At 44.0% G+C, this 18,680-nt stretch overlaps 1 protein-coding gene across 4 annotated transcripts in view; it reads right to left on the bottom strand.

Moving 5' to 3' along the window:
• UBAP2 (ubiquitin associated protein 2) overlaps positions 1–18,680 on the bottom strand; it is a 145,986-nt gene that overhangs the window by 96,516 nt on the left and 30,790 nt on the right. For all 4 annotated transcript variants that reach the window (XM_030565760.1, XM_030565759.1, XM_030565758.1 and 1 more), the window contains exons 3-5: positions 12,672–12,811; positions 8,012–8,089; positions 5,334–5,444 (exon numbers count right to left, since the gene is read on the bottom strand). In XM_030565760.1, coding sequence (XP_030421620.1) covers positions 5,334–5,444; positions 8,012–8,089; positions 12,672–12,811 — 329 coding nt within the window. The remainder of the gene's footprint in view (positions 1–5,333; positions 5,445–8,011; positions 8,090–12,671; positions 12,812–18,680) is intronic.

Here is an 18,680-nt window from a genome sequence, read left to right on the forward strand (position 1 = left end):
AGACAACATACAGAGGGCAATTTAAACCTCCAGCCACCATCTGGAATGCTGGATGAAGCTGTGACTTCAAGAGAAGCAATGGTACCACTCAGAATGAAGACAAAGTATGGCTGCCATTAACTCTAGGTCCTGCCCAGTCTCTCCTGAACTACTGAGGCAAAGTTTCCATTCAGCTCAAATCAAAGTCTCCTCTCTTGAGGATGAGCTGTGATAAGCTAACCAATGCAAAAGTCCCAAAAGTTATCAAGGTAGCAACACAAACTGAATACTGTAATGCTTTAAAAGTAAAAAAAAATCAAAAAATAGCCTGTGCTTCAACTTCTCCATTGGAAAAAGTTAGCACCACTGATGGCTCCCTTTCACGGCTAGCTGATTTTTTTTTATTTTGATTTGATTCTGGGGGGGAAGAGGGGAACAGTGACAGTTACTATCCTATTTCAATTTCAATTTCTTCTCAGGTGCAAGAGGCTGAAGTATAATAGGTTTGGACTTCTCCTAAGCTGACAGAAGACATGGACTATGAGTTGCTCATCAAACAGGTGTCAGAATATGCAAAGGATATTAGTTTATATGTGGTGGAAAGCTTGATTACCCGCCAGTACAGGAGGATTACCATTAGGCTCCAAGCACTATGGTGGACGAAGCCTATTTACATGCTGAAATCTTGAGAAAGTTTGAGACATCTCTGAAAGGAAATGAAATCCTACAGGGCAGACAACTTACAAGGCACCCTAAAAGGGGTGGGTCTCAAAAGTAGTTGTCATTAAATTCTCTCAGGCATAAGCTGTATGCAAAGATGAACAAAAGTTGGGTAGTCGCAAACAGAAAGGAATTTTTAAAGGCCTCTATCTATTCTATTTTCTAACAAGTCTGTGGAATTGGTGTCCCCCCCAATATGAGGAGAGATGTTTTGCTGGAACAGAGGCTACTGCAGAACCTACTTCAGAAGCAGAGAATCACAGTTCCTCTTTAGTGAGAGCTGACCTGAATGGGTGGGAAGAAGAGAATTCCTGCTGAAACTGTTCAGGTGTTAATGAGTGTGGTAAGTAACAGGTGTAGAGTTATGGGGCAATCAAGTCCTTCCTTCTCCACTCATAAGAACTTCCCCTAAAGTAACAGCTGAAGTGAAAGCAGCAAAGAATCCTGTGGCACATTATAGACTAACAGACGTTTTGGAGCATGAGCTTTCATGGGTGAATACCCACTTCTTCAGATGCATGTCTGTGGGTATTCACCCATGAAAGCTCATGCTCCAAAACGTCTGTTAGTCTATAAGGTGCCACAGGATTCTTTGCTGCTTTTACAGATCCAGACTAACACGGCTACCCCTCTGATAGCTGAAGTGAAGTGTTTCATTAAGCCATTTAATGCTACTTATGCACAGAAAGAATAATTCCTCTAGAAGGAAATGCCGAGAGGAGTCTGGGTTTCCCTAGGAATGTCTTCTAAAGCTAATGCTGGTATCTCCTAACAGGAAACATCTTAGAGGAGAGGAAAGCCAGTACCAAGGTAACTCACTGCCAATAACCGTCTGTTAAGGAACAAAGTTTTCAGCTGACCTTGTCTGAAGCAGTCCAAGAGCCAGCTGCAGATCTGATTTTGGGCAGCAATGTAACAAAAGAGGCCTGTCTTTGGTGAAGTTATTGGTCTTATCTTAAGTGGCAGGATGGACTGTTTGAAGAGCCAGCTTGGCGCACTAGCTTTAGAAGATTTAGCCAGCAAAAGAGCTAGTCAGGCATGAAGACAGAGGCTAACCATTTGAGTAATATCCCCAGCTGAAAAAACAGTAGATTCTGTACAATCAGAAGAGACCATAAGAACTACTGGAGACGGGGATCTTCATAAGGGAATTATCAGACAGCCAGATGGTATGGAGGCCTTAGCTCAAAGAAGCTCAATGGCAGTCTTCTGGAAGCTCTACAAATAGAACTTTTAACCATATTTTCTTGCTTTGCGGATGTCTTGGCCACATTAAATAGATTGCTTACAAGTTACATCAGCACATTAAGTGTAGTATATATGAACCACCAGAATCCCATGACAACGTTTGACATCCTATAGTGTCTTTCAGCCAAAGACCTCCAATGCACTGCTATTATGGATGCATGCTGAAGCTCTCATTTCACCTACCACTGGACTGTAGCCACCTGTGGGGCAGTTTGTAGCAACACTACACAACAGATAAGGACAAAGACAACTCTGCCCAACCAAAAAATTCCTCCTGCAATTAGGTATACAGAAAAACTTCTCCAGCTGAACTTTAACCAGGATACTAAAGCAAATGCCCTCATGGTAACAAAGAGTGACACAGGCTAAGATCCAATTTTCTCCATTCTCATTTAACAACAGCTGCTGGCTTTAAAGTCCTTCTGTGGCAAAGCATGGTGCTACTGTAATTCCATGGCTGCCAAGGCTAGCAGTGTGGAAGCATACTCTTGTAGAGGGAAGACTGGGTAGACAGTACCCAGTTCTCAAGATGTATCCTCAGTGAACTACCAAGAGATTACCTCAAAAATAATTGAGAAAGGTAGTGAATATGCACAGCAACAAATTTTAAGAGCAGCTTTAAATCCTTTCACTTCATGTAATAAAAAAAAGTGTATACTGAGAAACTTGGAAAACGCTGCTATTTATAACATCAGTATTGGTTCCCAGCAGGCAGGCTAAGTACTACACTGATGCACAACCATCCAAGCCTTTCGCATTTCTCTATGGTGAGCAACAGATTTGGAGTGGCTCTCCAAAGGGTGGAAGAGCTATGTTAAACTATCAGAGTGCTGGCTACCTGGCTTCTAGTTTACAGAAAACTTCCCTTTCTTCAGCTATCTAATTTGCTGAACAGAGAAATCATTCATAGAGACCTCAGGAGGTCATCTAGTCCAAGCCCCTGCTCAAAGCAGGACCAATCCCCAAATAAATCATCACAGCCATGGCTTTGTTAAGCTGGGCCTTAAAAGCCTCTAAAGATGGAGATTCCACCACCTTCCTAGGTAACCCATTCCAGTGCTTCACCGCCCTCCTAGTGAAATAGTGTTTCCTAATATCTAACTTAGACTTCCCCCACTGCAACTTGAGACCATTGCTCCTTGTTCGGTCATCTGCTACCACTGAGAACAGGCTAGCTCCATCTTCTTTGGAACTCCCCTTCAGGTAGTTGAAGGCTGCTATCAAATCTCCCCTCATTCTTCTCTTCTGCAGACTAAATAACTCCAGTTCCCTCAGCCCCTTCTAATAAATCATGTCCCCCAGCCCTGTAATTATGTTTGTTGCCCTCCGCTGGACTCTCTCCAATTTGTTCACACCCTTCTATAATGCGGGGACCAAAACTGGACACAATACTCCAGATGTGGCCTCACCAGTGCTAAATAGAGTGGAAAAATCACTTCCCTCAATCTGCTGTCAGTGCTCCTACTAATACAGCCCAATATGTCGTTGGCCTTCTTGGCAACAAGGGCACACTGCTGACTCACATTGAGTGTCTTGTCCACTGTAATCCCCAGGTCCCTTTCTGCAGAAACACAAGACACTTGTTCTCTAGCCCATTTATGTTACCCAAAGAAGCAAGTATTTTCAACATGAAGACCATGAACACTGTAATTTTTTTTTGTTTGTTCTAAGTATGTATTTGGTCCCTGACAGATATCCAAGACACTCATTCAAGGTGTGTTGCTTTCTGCTAGTCTTGATTTAACCACCTATTGTGCAGCAAGCAATAGTTAGGCTACAATTTAGTCATGGGTATTTTTAGTAAAAGTCATGGGCAATAAACAGAAAGTCATGGCCAGTGACATGTCCATGACTTTTACTAAAAATACACTTAACTAAATCTTAGGTGCTGGGGGTGTGCTCCAGCGGATGCTGCTGCTCTGGGGGACCAACAGCCTGGGGCCACCCAAGCAGCAACTGGGGCCGTTGGCCCTGAGCCTATCCCTGCTGCTCAGATGGCCCTGGGGTCAGCCACACCAGCCACTGCAGCTGCGGAAGGCACAGAGGTCCCGGAGAGTCACATGACCTCCATGAAAGACTCACAGCCTTAGCAAAAGTCCACTTCAGAAGACCCCAACATTTAGACATAGGCTGGGCAGAGTAAGGTTTGTTTGTGATTGTTACCTGCTTACTTAAGCGTTTCCTGTCCTCTCAACTAGAAATAGATCCCAGTTTGTGACCCCTACGCTTCAGAAGCTGAAACAGGAATAACTGGCTCATAGCAACATCCAAGCAGGACACGTCTTTGCACTGACTCATTACAGGAGAGATAAAGGAAGAAGGTTTAAAAAGGAAATGAAGTCCGGGGTTCCTTTCCCAGTTAGGATGAGATGAGGCAGCAGCCTGAATCCCATCTTATAAGTTTAAAAGGTACTGCAGGAACAACTTCACTCACATTAAGACTCTTGTCCACTGCTTCTTGGAACAAGAAATTTGCGTTACTCCATGTATTATAAAACACATATTTGGAGATATTCCTCTGCCCTCTTCTTAAAGGGATTCTCATTAATGAGGTTATTAGTGAAACAAATAGCTATTTGCTATGTCCTACTGTTCCATTATTAGAGTTTGATCTGTAACTCCTCAGGGCACAGACCTCATCTTAATTTTACACTTGCTAAGTGCAGTGTGCACCTATGAAGCGATACAGAATATCTACAAGTGGCTGCTTCTCCTGTTACAGCAGTGAAAATTGGCTATTCACGGCAAACACACAAGGCTGTTTACTCTGGACCATCTCCAACTGAGACGTCAGACTGATTAGAGACATGGCAGCAGACAACACTGCATTTGCCATTAAGTGTTTTTGTTTATATGAAGTCTTAGTGTCTATCAGAGGGACTCAGCAGTAAAGTGATATGACAGAAACAATGTTTTCAAAGCTTAGTCTGGGTGTTTTGTTGTGGATGTCTGAGTTTTGTTTTCATTTTTAACCTCTTTGTTAAGGCAAAGTCACAATAAAACATTAACATGCTATATCATACATCAGGATCAAATGAGCATTCAAAGAACCTGGCTAAAGATTGTCTTACTGGCTGGGAAGCCCTTCTTCTCTGAGCATGCTAAAAAGGGTGACCAAATTTCTCACTATCTATGTTCCCTTTTGTGTACATACTTGGCATGAAAGATTTTTTTCACTCCAAGGACAGTCCAGATTTTACTATACCAATATGTGAGTGAGAAGTCTCCCCAGTCTTCATTTCTTTTTAGGCAGAACTGGAAGGAGAGCGCGAGACTGGAGGCTCCTGAGGTCAAGCGCTTGATTGTTCCCCCACAACCCACTCCTAGAAAGTAGAAAAGGGACCATAACAAAAAGTATGCGGTTTTGTTCACAAGTGGATTCTTACTGTGTCTGAGCTTCCTTCCAGCAGTATGTTGATTGCTCTATTCACATCCCCATTACAATCATGGAGCGCCACTATGCATTCATCCTGGTTTTTCCCCGTCACTTCCATAAGCTGGTAAAAAAAAAGTTGCAGACACATTAGATATCAAACAATTAAAAGGAATAAGGCAAGAATTAGTGCTACTGCAGACTCTCCCAGGAAGAACATTGCTGCTGTACCAAAGACAAAAATTGAAATATATATATTTTCAAGAATTGCTTGAGATCCCAGAGTCACTACCACCACATTTGCAGCCATACAGGACAAATAAATACATTTTAAGGGTGACCTAAAAAGCCTTACCTTTGCCAAGTTCTGAGCTAAGGTTTGTGTGTGTGATTTTTATTTATAACTTAGGGCAGTGGTCCCCAAACTGTGAGTGTGCCCCCCCTAGGGGAGCGTAGAGGAACATTTGGAGAGTGAAGGGGGTCTGGGCCAGCTCCCATGCGGGGCACGGAGGGAGCGCCATTCAGTCCCACTCTGCCCCCGCCCCCGCCACCCCGGTCCTTTTTGGCTCTGGCCCCAGCCCAGGCGATGGCCTTGGCTCCTGACCGCAGCTCCTGCTCCCAGCCGCAGGTCCTAGCCAAGGCCTCAGCTTCGGGCCATGACCCCCAACCGTGGCTTGGCCCCACTCCCAGCTTGCAGCCCCAGCCCCTGGCCCTGCTCCCGGGAGGGCGCACACAATTTGCATTACAGGTAAGGGGGGGAACGACAAAAAGTTTGGGGACTACTGATTCAGGGTCAGATAGCTGTGTACAGCAGAGAAGTGCAAGGGCCTGAGGGAACCTTCCCCACAATAGGCCACAGAGCATCATGGCCACAGCAGTGTCTGCAGTGCACTTTCAGGAGGTGGCGGGATGACTGACTAGATATTATCTCTGTAGTAACAGATCCATCAACCCCTTCCCAGCCCCACCTCAAAACACCATGCATGTCGGAAGCCTCTGCCACATTCTGGTCCACGCAGGTAGTGTAGCCCTCCTATGAACAGTCTTGGAATCCTATTTATTTCCACACCCCAACAGATGCACACAGGTTATGCTCAAAGCAGGGCCCTCTGGTTTGAGCAGGGAGTATATGATTTGGCTCCTGGTGTGCACCCATTGCCACGGCAATGGAGCACGTATCAGACAATTGTATAATGTAGACATCAGGAAAAAGTAAGGGATAAAGACAATGCATCAGACCAATCTTTAAAAAGGAAACCCAAGAAAATGCCACTGGAAGGAGGGGAACAGCTGCCACGCAGCCACCCTAAACTGGACCTCTAAGTAGGTGGACTGCTAGATTCTGCGTCAGCTGAAGCTGCTGACTGTTTTTCAACAGTAACCCCAATAGCAGCACTTGGCAGCAAGTGATAATCATAACCCAAGGCACAGCAAGGAACTGAACTCTTTACACTGCATAAGTTGCTAGTGATTACCCACTACAGCAGGATAATTAGAACCCTAAAGGCCTGTACCCAGATCCTAGCATGCAAGTGGAAGAGGAACTGATGAGAAGCAGTTTGATTTTACAATGAATTTATTTGGAATTTTAAGCCTACATTCTCTCTTAATGATCTGGGAACTCTCTTTAAAAAAAAAAAAAAAAAACAACAACCTTTCAGTTCACCTTTGAGCTATGTTTAAAGTTCCACTTTTCCTGAAAAGCTGTCAAGATGTTAGCAAATGCAGTTTATACAGGTGATAAATACTTCCCACATACGTGTATACATAAGAGCTAAATCCACTCTTTATTCTAAAGATTACTAAGCAATAGCAGTTCACTGAAGGGATGCTGTATCTATAGGAGAATAGGGCATGGACAAGAACTAGGTGGATAAGGTTCAATCCAGACAAGCTCCATGGAACACTGGTAGAGGAAAAAAAAGCAATCGGAAAAATTGACGACAACAATGTTGGCACCTCTGACTGAGGCTGGCACTTGTCACTGAGCTTTTCAGTCTGAGGATCTTGAAATATCTTGGGCTGCTCCTACCTGGGACAAACATCATTTAGTTTTCATCTGTGCGATGTGACAGTTTCATCTGAAAGCTCACCTTGTTACAGTCACCCTGAGATTAGATTTGAGCAATATGATCTACATGGTGCTTTAACTTGGGATCATCTAGGTGCCTTCTGCACTAGCTCCTGATTACTACAAAGGATTTAGCAGACAGAGCATAACATCAGTGCTCCAAAATCTGCAGTGACTGCGTATTGTCCTCTGGGTGGAGTTCTGGCTGCTGATTTGGACCAATGAAGCCCTACAAGGTATAAAATATGCCTACCTGGGAGACTATCTGCCCACCTATCCCCCATGCGATACAGGCACAATTGCAATCAGCGGAGGTGTTTAGGTTGATTTAAATGGGAGGCAGCTACTAGTAGGGCATTGTCGTGAGAAGTCCTGTATTCTGCAACTTACTTCCCACCACAACCTGGATTCATCAACCTTCAGGGCATGCTAAGAGACCATGGGCTCCCCACTGCCACCAATGGGCTTAACCAAAGAGGTAGGTTGAAGGATAAAGATGCAGTGTGAAAGCTACAGAGAGATCACTCTGTCCTCTGAAACCTGAGCTAACAAAACCATTAAGCACCAGACTAAAGCTACATATAAAAGTCAATGCACCAGTAGTAACATGGGAAACATACTTGTTTCACTTTATCTTCAAAATCTGCATCATTCTTATCATAGATCATCTGAGCGAGGCGAATCTGTTCCGCTGTTGCCTGAAAAGTGCAAATATCCAGTAAGGGTTCCAACAAATTTAATTAAAATATAAAAGACAGACTTTTGACTGTACTCATGTAATATCCCTCCTACTGCCAACACACCAATTTTTAATTCCAAAATTTTTGAAGAGGAATACAGGGAACGGGCTCAGAAGTTACATGAGTAAGGAAATAAAAGGACCTCATCTACATCAGCTTTAAGGTTGGAGAGAGGGTATGTCAAGGATAAATTCATTTACACCATAATCGTGACATAGTCGGAGAATCTAGATAAGTCCTAACCGTGCCCCTGTAACAGAATAAAAGTCCTACAGAGTCCAGGGACTTTCACCTTGTTGTAGCGACAGCTTCCATCTACACTACAACTCTGTCAGTGTGTAACCAATCCCTGGACTGTGCTAGAGTATTAGGTCTCACATTCTCACTTAAGAACAGTCTCACTTGTTTTCCCTGTAAGTGCTAAGCTTGTTTCCTTTGTCTCTCAATCTGTCACGGAATAATTTTGTTAATGGTTGTTTCCGTTGTTGGAAAGGTTGGTGCTTTGATTATAGGTTTGGACAACAGACCCACACTGGCAATTTGTCACGAACCCCGAGAGCCAGACTCAACTGGCATAACACGGAGCAGATTGCAGCTGCTCTCATCCTTCTGGTGAAGCAGCAGCCGCCCATGGACATTAGCGGCCACATCATGTAATAGACTCAGACACTCTAGGACTGGAAGGGACCCACGAAAGCTCATGCTCCAAAACGTCTGTTAGTCTATAAGGTGCCACAGGATTCTTTGCTGCTTTTACAGATCCAGACTAACACGGCGACCCCTCTGATACTTAATCATTCTTGTTGCTCTTCTCTGGACCCTCTCCAATTTCTCCACATCTTTCTTGAAATGCGGTGCCCAGAACTGGACACAATACTCCAGCTGAGGCCTAACCAGCGCAGAGTAGAGCGGAAGAATGACTTCTCGTGTCTTGTTTACAACACACCTGTTAATGCATCCCAGAATCATATTTGCTTTTTTTGCAACAGTATCACACTGTTGACTCATATTTAGCTTGTGGTCCACTATGACCCCTAGATCTCTTTCTGCCATACTCCTTCCTAGACAGTCTCTAGTCTAGACAGTTACATTTTGAATCATCATGTGGCTTTCAGGGATCTATAGCCTCTGTGGGATAAACCTCTAAAGGAAAAATGAAGGGGGCTTTGGGCCACCTTTTGCTCATGGGCCTCAATCCATTCCCTCCCAAAACAGGAAACCTTTTCTACCCGCTGGATACTAAACTGAATGCTGGGGAGATGACTGAGGTCCCAAGTTGATGCTGACACATTGAGAAAGAGTTCTTAGTGAAAAAGGGGATCATATCTAATCTATCCATGGAAGAAAACAGGTGAAAACCCACTGTCGAAGGTGAATCTCATTACTACAAGGCCACCTCACAAAGGCTGCACAGTAAAATTCTATTCCTTGGCTGCGAGTCGAAGTAGCCAACACCTCTTTCAAGAAGAATGCCTGTGCTGTTAGGCATTTACCAAGAGAGCACAATTTAAAGGAGGCAGACGGCTATCACTTCTGCTACAAGTCTAAACACTGAGTGGAAGAGTTTTTCAACACACATCACTCAGCTGCTGACTTACTGAGGAGTCACTGCAGCTGTCCCAGTTCCTTGAGGAAAGTGGCATATGCAGCGATGAAAAGTCAGATTCCAGGCTGCAGGACAATCAGTTTGTATGGATAACAGGACTTAGTCCCTTACATTTTCAAGGTGTCGTACCTACACAATCCTCACAGAGTAAGTCAGTGACAGAACTGAGAGAGTATTCAGGAGCTCTTAACTCCCTGATCTATGTTCAATCCAAGAGACCATTTTGCCTCTGTTAAAACTAAGCTTTTCAAATCAGACGAGCACCAAATGCATGTAAACACACACCAGTAAGCTTCTAGGCACCTTTATTGTAAAGAAGCAAGGTCCACCAATAATTTTAGGAACAAGGTCCCGATAAGCCCGAGCAAGTGGTTTTTATTTATCTAGTGGCACAATACTCCTGTCACACTAAAGCACCTGTTTCTCCATTCCTGATAACCTACCCACTAATGTATCTCAGTGAAGAATTTAGACAGTAAATCACAACAAACAGTAGCATTCCTGAACAGAGAGAACTATTTGACCAGAAACCAAGAAACCAGTGATTTCATCCCTGCTCAATACTTTTAAAGAAAACCAAACATTGTTAGAAAAAAAGCAAAATCTTTTGCAACTTGACTGTAATACAAGATGTTACACATCCACAAAGAAAAACTGGAAATAAAAGCCTTATCTACCCTAGGATTTTTTGACTTGCAAATCCCAATGGGCACACCACCACTGGTGCCAGTATCAATAGTATCTGTACGTACACAGAATTCAGGAATTCAACCATTGTCCTATTACCCAGAGTTAGAAGACAGTGGTAAAATCTCCTGAACCCTGTCTGTACTACAGCTATCATCAGTGGAGCTGCACCCATTTTGAATTATGAGTCCAAAAAAAACACAGACACTGTTACCAAACTAGCATTAGTCATGGGAAGTGTCGCTTTCAATATCCGCAGTCTGGTTTGCCCTTATTGAGTAAGCGTCAACTCTATAACTAGCATTGTATTAGCCCACAAAAGGTTGTGCCGTCATTTTTAGTTCTTATAACTAATAAACAAGACAGCTAAGTTCTACCTGTCTGAAAAACCTTGATCTTCGCAGTAACAATCATAAAACACACTCATAGGGGATTTTTAATTCTCTCTTTTACTACCAACACAAAAAATCAGAAAGCAAAAAAACCCACAAAATCAAGTAACAAATGTTACAAACCCACTGTAACAGTGATTCCATTCAGAGGAAGGACAAATGTGTAATGTAATTTCTTGTACAATTCAAATTAAAATCAGCATTACACTGTGGGATTTTAAGGTGACTTCCGAGGTTAGCAGCATCCTCTCAATTCAGAGAATTTACTAAACAGTGATGACAAAGTAAAATACAGCACATTTCTGTTGGTTTGTAAGCTCCTCCATGCAAAAGTGCCAATGTGATATCGGAAGACAGCACAGAGAACAGGTCAGTCAGCAGTACTTAAAATAAGTAATTCTTCAATTGACCAAACCAAAATCATCTTATGAAAATGGAGGAGAAAAGAATTTAGACACCACATGGGAAAACTCAGAAGATTTACTGTATCCAAGCTGTCAGGTTATAAAAATAAAGCTTCTCCCCATGAAAACCACCTTCTGAGTCTGTGCAGTTGAGTGAGACACCAAGTTCAAGACTTACGAATGCAAATCAGAGGGGGGAACTTGGGGTTACATGGTAAAAGAGACTACTATATGCAGTAGAAAGTCGGCCTCTCCATAACACAAGTCAATCCAAGAGCCAAGAGGAGGCACCGTTCCCAGGGCCCGTGCAATCATTTAGGCAGACCAGGCGGTTGCCTAGGGCGCTGAGATTTGGGGGTGCCAAAAAGCACCCACAAATTTTATTTTTTTAATGGTTGAGCGCCGCTGCTGCTGGGACAGAGAGGGAGTCTAAGCTGCCGGCGGCAGCCGGCAGCCAAGGGGGTCCCCCGGGTCAGGGCGCCATTGCCGGCAGCCCAGGGCTTCCTCTGGGTCAGCACGCCAGCAGGGCCGCCCAGAGAGGGGGGCAAGAGGGGCAATTTGCCCCACGAGAGTTTTTCGAGGCCCCTGGAGCGGGGTCCTTCATTCGCTCTGGGAGCCCCAGAAAACTCTCGCGGGGCCCGGGCCCCTGGAGCGTCTTCTGCTCCCAGTCCTTCCTGGCTGGGGGTCCTTCCGCTCCGGGGCGGAAGGACCCCCCGCCAGTGAATTACCGCCGAAGCGGGACCCGCTGCCGACATACAGCCCGCTCTTCGGCGGTAATTAGGCGGCGGGGGGCCCTTCCGCTCTGGGACCAGTCGCCGAAGTGCTCCAGAGACCCGTGGCGGGGACCCTCTGCCACAGAATTACCGCTGAAGACCCGGCTGCACTTCGGCAGCTGGTCCCGCTTTGGCGGCAATTCGGCGGTGGGGGGGGCCCCCGCGGCGGATCTCCGGGGCACTTCAGCGGCAGGTCCCAGAGTGGAAGGGCCTCCTGCCGCCGAATTACCGCCAAAGCAGGGGCCCCCCACTGCTGAAGACCCCAGGCCAAAGCGGGGGCCCCCCACCTTCCTCTCCCACCCCATCCTTCACCTGGAGGTAGCAGGGCTCCAGCTCTCAGCCCCACAACGGCAGCAGCAGCACAGAAGTAAGGGTGACAATGGGCACTAAGTCTGCTGTGACAAGTGATATTGACGAATACCACTTTTTATATTGCTTTCCTTACTTCTGTGCAGCGCTGCCTTCAGAGCTGAACACCCAGCCAGCAGTCACTGCTCTCCGCTGTGTCTTCAGAGCTGGGTGGCAGTATATGTACTTGTGGGAGGAGGTAAACAACTACAGACACAAAGAAGGGGACCCAATCAAAAAAGTTTGAGAACCACTGACCATGGGGATGGTTGCAGATCATAATATGGCATTTACTCTCAACCTGAGGGACAGATGTTACACAATACCTACCTGTACTACCTGTTTCTGTGGTTGTGTTGGCGGTGTGGCTGAAATCTGTGTTTTGTCCCGAGTGCCCCGGGTACGTTCGCTGCCCACCGAAGTCATCATATACAGTATATACAAAACAATGTATGTACAAAATAGAAAATCTGAAAGAAAAGGAAAAAACATATCAGCTGGTTAATACAGAATACATATGCTTGAACTACCAGATATATTACACATTCAAACTCAATGAAGAAGGGTTAATTCGTCCACAGGATTTATTGCCCATTTCTTACCATAAAGGCATGAAAAGCATGAAAATAGATATACAACTTTTTCAACTGGCTCGGTGCATAATTGCACGCACAGAGACAAGTACTATGAGTACTTAGGCAAAGGGCAAATTCAATGCACAACTGGCCATCGGCATGCACAAATATTCTGAAGTGCATCTGCAGAAGCTACAAGCAGAAATTAGAAACATAGCTGCATGCCCAATTCTTTGAAATACAGGTCTACAGTAATTAAAAGCCTTTTTCAGAGGTTACCTAGAAATTTTATAGCTAATCCTATCATTGCTATAGCCTGGTCTAATTAGTATTTTTCACCTTCTTCCTCCTCTTCCATTTACACATAAATACAATTTTTATTGACCAAGATTGAACTCAGCCATTAAGATTTCTGATGTGATAGTTAAAATGTATTCAATAGATTCTGAAGAGAAACACAGTATTTCCTGAACTCTTACATATTTAATTGGAAAAAGGTTGCCTTTACCAGGAATTGACTGCAGCATGATATGAACAGGAAGACTGTGTTTCACCTGGTTTTATGAATAGGTTTGCCAAAGCCAACCTGTCCTTAAGGCTAAATTTGTCTTATAGCTCTCCAACATGCATAAGCCTTCACAGCAACTGCACTTTTACATTCAAAAGACCCAAATCAAAACAGAACACATGTAATTCAAGCTCAGCTGGCAATCTGATCTACATGAAAACTAACCTAGTAAGGAGTAGTGGGCATCATTTAAACTAAAAAGTGCATCAATTATGTCACACACTACCTTGGCTAACTAATACTTCAAATATGTATTGCAGGACAACAACCTTCAGCAGAGTTTAAAGTAACTTCCTTTGATTAAAATTCTCTAATGGTAAACTTGCAAATCTTTTATATGCACTAGAATTTCTTTATACAAATAGCTTTTGAACTATGCTGCCTGGGAAAAAAACAGTTAGTGGCCCTCTGAATTCCAGTACACTGAAGATTTAAGTTCAGGTAAACTAATTACACCTTTGAATCACTTTTGTTTTGTACTGCCCAGGACATCGCAATTTGAATCCAACTTATAAGCAATAAGTAAGGTCCTACGTACACAGAGTCTGGAAAAAGCATTACTACATTCAAAGACTATGGTCAATAGTTTCACACTTTGGTACCTGACGTTACGCACCTAAATGAAACAATGGGGCCATTTTGATTTAAGAGGTGCTGCACACCTGCAACTCCCACTGACTCCAACTTGAGCTGTGTGGACTCAGCCCCCCTAAAGCCGGCCCATTTTTGTTCAGGTGGCTAATTAAAGATTTGGGTCCCTAAAGCTAGGCACTCACTTGAAACATTGTCTAAATCTACTTGCAGTAAATAAGTCCATCTCTATATTATGGAAATATCCAAGTTTAAGATATGGCTGGGGCTCAGCTATTTTATAACATGGTTTCTTTTTGTCTGTACAAACATAAAACAGATTTAACCATGTTAAAGAACCAGGTTTTAACCTTCATATACCTAGGCTAATACAGAGTTCCTTAAAATAGAGTTATAACCTTTTTTGCCTACCCACACAGACCAAAATAAGCCATTTTATTACATAGGTGTGCCACAACCACCTTTCACAACCATGTTTACTTTTCCAGTGTGAAACAACTCTCTCACACACACACACACACACACACACACACACACACACACACACACACACACACACACACACACACAGAGCAGGGTTTTAATTCTATTGGGAAATCAAGCTGTACCGCATGGTTTGGCCTGCAAGCATGCACAAACACAAATACTGGTTGTGTTATAACAGAGGTTGTTTTGAAGTGTTAGCTCAGATTAGACACCTATATTAACACACTATTTTTTAACCCAGTTATAACTCAGCTTGACCCCATCCATGGTAACCAACAAGCTACTGTTATAACCTGGTTCAGCTGCAAGCAAGAACAATCATGCTGAGTCTAGGGTTGCCAACTGTCTAACTGTACAAACCTAAACACCCATTCCCTGAGGCCCCACCCCCTCTCACTCCATCCCCCACTCCCTTGGTCCCTCGCTGTCCCCCACCCTCACTCTCTTTTACCAAGCTGAAGCAGGAGGTTGGGGTGCTGTGGAGTTGACACTCAGGGTGGGGCCAGTGTGCAGAGACCCCCAGCTGTCCCTGTGCTTAGGAGCCAGAGGGACATGCCAATTGCTTCTGGGAGCCATGTGGAGCCTGGGCAGGTTGGGTGCCTGCCTTAGCCTCGCTGACCAGACTTTTAGCAGCCTATTAAAATCTCCTGGACTGGTTTCAGTAGCCACCGGGAGATCAATTGCGATTCCAGCAGACTCACGGCCAATCTAGGAGGGTTGGCAACCCTATTAAGAGTCATAGGGTACATCTACACAGCAAAACACAAAGAAAAAACGTGCAGCAAGTCTCAGAACCTGGGTCACCTGACTTGGGCTCACGATATGGAGCTAAAAACAGCAGTGTAGATGTTAGGGTGCAGACTGGAGCCCAGGCTCTAAGTTCTGGCAAGGGGGCAGTGTCATAACATTTTTCCCAGATTTGGACCTTAGCGTCCAAAATATGGGTGTTAGCATGAAAACCTCCAAGCTTAGTTACCAACTTGGACCTGGTAAAGCTGCCACCACCCAAAAAATTAGAGTGTTTTGGGGCACTCTGTTCCCCCCAAAAACCTTCCCTGGGGACCCCAAGACCCAAATTTCTTGAGTCTTACAACAAAGGGGAATAAACCATTCCCCTCCCCCCCTTCTCCCTTCCAGGTGTTCCCTCCCTGGGTTCCTGGAGAGATACACAGAAGCAAGCTCCGTGAATCTAATCAGAGGGACTCCATCCTCCCTATTTCCAGTCCTGGAAACAGAAGTACCGAGAGGTCTAATCCCCGCCCCTTCGCCCAGAGGGTATGCAAAGTCAGGCTTAGTAAATCTAACACAAAGAGATTTTCCCCCTGACTTCTTCCTCCCACCAATTCCCTAGCGAGCTGCAGACTCAATTCCCTGGAGTCCCCACTAAAGAAAAACTCCGACAGGTCTTAAAAAGAAAGCTTTATATAAAAAGAAAGAAAAGGACATAAAAATGGTCTCTCTGTATTAAGGTGACAAATACAGGGTCAATTGCTTAAAAGAAATATGAACAAACAGCCTTATTCAAAAAGAATACAATTCAAACACTCCAGCAACTACACACATGTAAATACAAAAAAACAAACAATATAAACCTACTGTCTTATCTCTTTGTACTTACAACTGGGAAACAGAAGACTAGAAAGGCAGGAGACAGAAAGATCACTCTCAGAGCCGAGAGGGTCAGTCACAAGACAAAGAACAAGGAACTCACACCCAAAACTTCCCTCCACCCAGATTTGAAAAAGTCTTGTTTCCTGATTGGTCCTCTGGTCAGGTGTTTCAGGTTACTCCTTTCCAGGTGAAAGAACATTAACCCTTAGCTATCTGTTTATGACACGCCCCCCAAATTGCAGACAGTGGGGAACCTCACTGGTGGCGATTTCCTCCTAGAACTTTAAAATAAACAGATTAATATAACACATGCACCTTTACATATACCACTAAGTATATAACTAACAGACTTTTACATTTTAAGAACACTTTTTAACTACTGGATTATGGGAAACTCTCATGGGAGAGAGCATCAGCTACTTTGTTAGAAGCTCCTGAGATGTGCTGAAGCTAAAAACAGCAGTGTAGATGTTAGGGTGCAGACTGGAGCCCAGGCTCTAAGTTCTGGCAAGGGGGGAGGATCTCAGAGGCCAGACTCCAGCCCATACCCTAAGGTCTACACTGCTATTTTTAGCCTTATTGCACAAGCCTGGGTCAGCTGACTTGCTGCAGCAGGGTTTGATTTTTTTTGTTTGTTTGTTTGGCTGTGTAGATGTACCCACAGGGTTTAAGGCCAGAAGGAACTGTCAAATCATCTCATCTGACCTCCCACACATTCACAGGCCACTAAACCCTGCACTGTTACTCCTGCATTGACCCCAGTAATCTGGATTAGAATAATGTATTACTGCCCTCCAGAGACTAAAATTTAAGCATGTTTTTTAAAAATCACAGTTGAAAGCCCTGCGGAGATGGAACCTTACAACTAAAAACTATTACAGTTGAACCTCGAGTTATGAACTGACCAGTCAACCACACGACTCATTTGGAACTCAAAGCATGAAATCAGGCAGCAGCAGAGACCCAAAAAAATAAAAGCAAATACAGTACATTACTGTGTTAAAGGTAAAACTACTAAAAAAAAATAAAGGGAAAGCAGTACTTTTCTTCGGCATAGTTAAGTTTCAAAGTTGTGTTAAGTCAAGGTTCAGCTGTAAACTTTTGAAAGAACAAGCCAGGGTGTGAATCTACCGCACAGTCAAAGTGCCAGAGTGCAGTTTAGTGTACTGCCAGGACTTTTACAGTGCTGTTACAGTGTACACACAGTGTGTTAGCACATGGCAAACCGGCATGCTGTAGATTCACACACCTTGGCTTGCTGCGCACTAACTCACCATGTAGACAAGTCCTAAGAAACCATGCTTTAAATGGTTTTATTGCACCACTGCATCCTGTGTGTACCAGCCAAGGAGAAACAACACCTTTCTAGCAACAACAGGGTTAGGGCCATGCTCTACATAGATGCCAAAATTACTCCCTAATTCAGCATAGATAGTGCCCCTGCTGTATCACTTTGTCACTAGAATTTCACCAACTCCCACAATCATCCTTTACAGTGGAATAGTAAGAAATACCAGGATGGTAACAGACATCTGCTGCTTTCTAAATCAGAGGTTAGTATGGTGCTAAGAATTTTCAGTATTAAGTGGATGGTGCTAATTATTTAAGATGTGGTTTAACAAGAGCCTCTCTCCCTCACAGACTGGCTTCTCCTTCAGCTTGATCGTGCAGGTTAGTCAAACCCTTTTGACAGTCTGTTGCCATGGAAATGACCAGCATGTCACAAATTCAAGCATCACATCTTGACTGCAAGATCATGCGAGAAGATGGGCTGGGAGGGACAGAATGCCTGGTTAAAGATCTAGTCGGGAAAGTTACAAAAAGCTGACAAATGGATGTGTGTGTCAGTACAGTCCATCCTGATGTCTGGCCCAGTGTGAAAATCCCTTGATTGCAGTTCATATTTGACCTTACAAAGACAAAATTATTCCAGATACACTGCTGCTCCAATATGCACCTGGAACAGCTGTTTTTTGAATAAATGGATTCATGTTAAGCTACAGACCTTTATGGCACAAGTGCTGGAGGAGGGGGAAAGTGCTCCAGTAACGACAGACTGGATTTTCAGACACTGCTATAAAGCAGCAGTCACACTTCCCCTTACAACCGTAAAAAACTGTGCTACTTGGGATCAGTTTCAGAAATCATCCCTAGCCCAATGTAAGTTAAGATCACCCTCATCTGGGAGATACTAATTCCCTCTAATAGAAACCCATCTACCACCTAAAAACCTCTCACTTTGAATACTGTTTAGCTTCTCAAGTGCTAAGCAACTCCTCACTGGAGGAGATCTGAAGGAGACTAGCCCTGAGCACTTTCAGAATGTGATGCAAAACTCAACTTTAGTAATATCTCACAAAAGCCTTCCCACTGTAACAAAGGCTAAAGAATGAATTTGTAAAAGTCTTCAAGTACAGTGGCTGGCTAAACCTCAAAGTGGAGAAGAGCAGGGGCATTTATAAGTCTTAAGTTCATATTTAATGCTGTTGACTGTACAGAATCTAGTAC

This window comes from Gopherus evgoodei, chromosome 6 (genome assembly GCF_007399415.2).
Source record: "Gopherus evgoodei ecotype Sinaloan lineage chromosome 6, rGopEvg1_v1.p, whole genome shotgun sequence".
Classification (NCBI taxonomy): domain Eukaryota; kingdom Metazoa; phylum Chordata; order Testudines; family Testudinidae; genus Gopherus; species Gopherus evgoodei.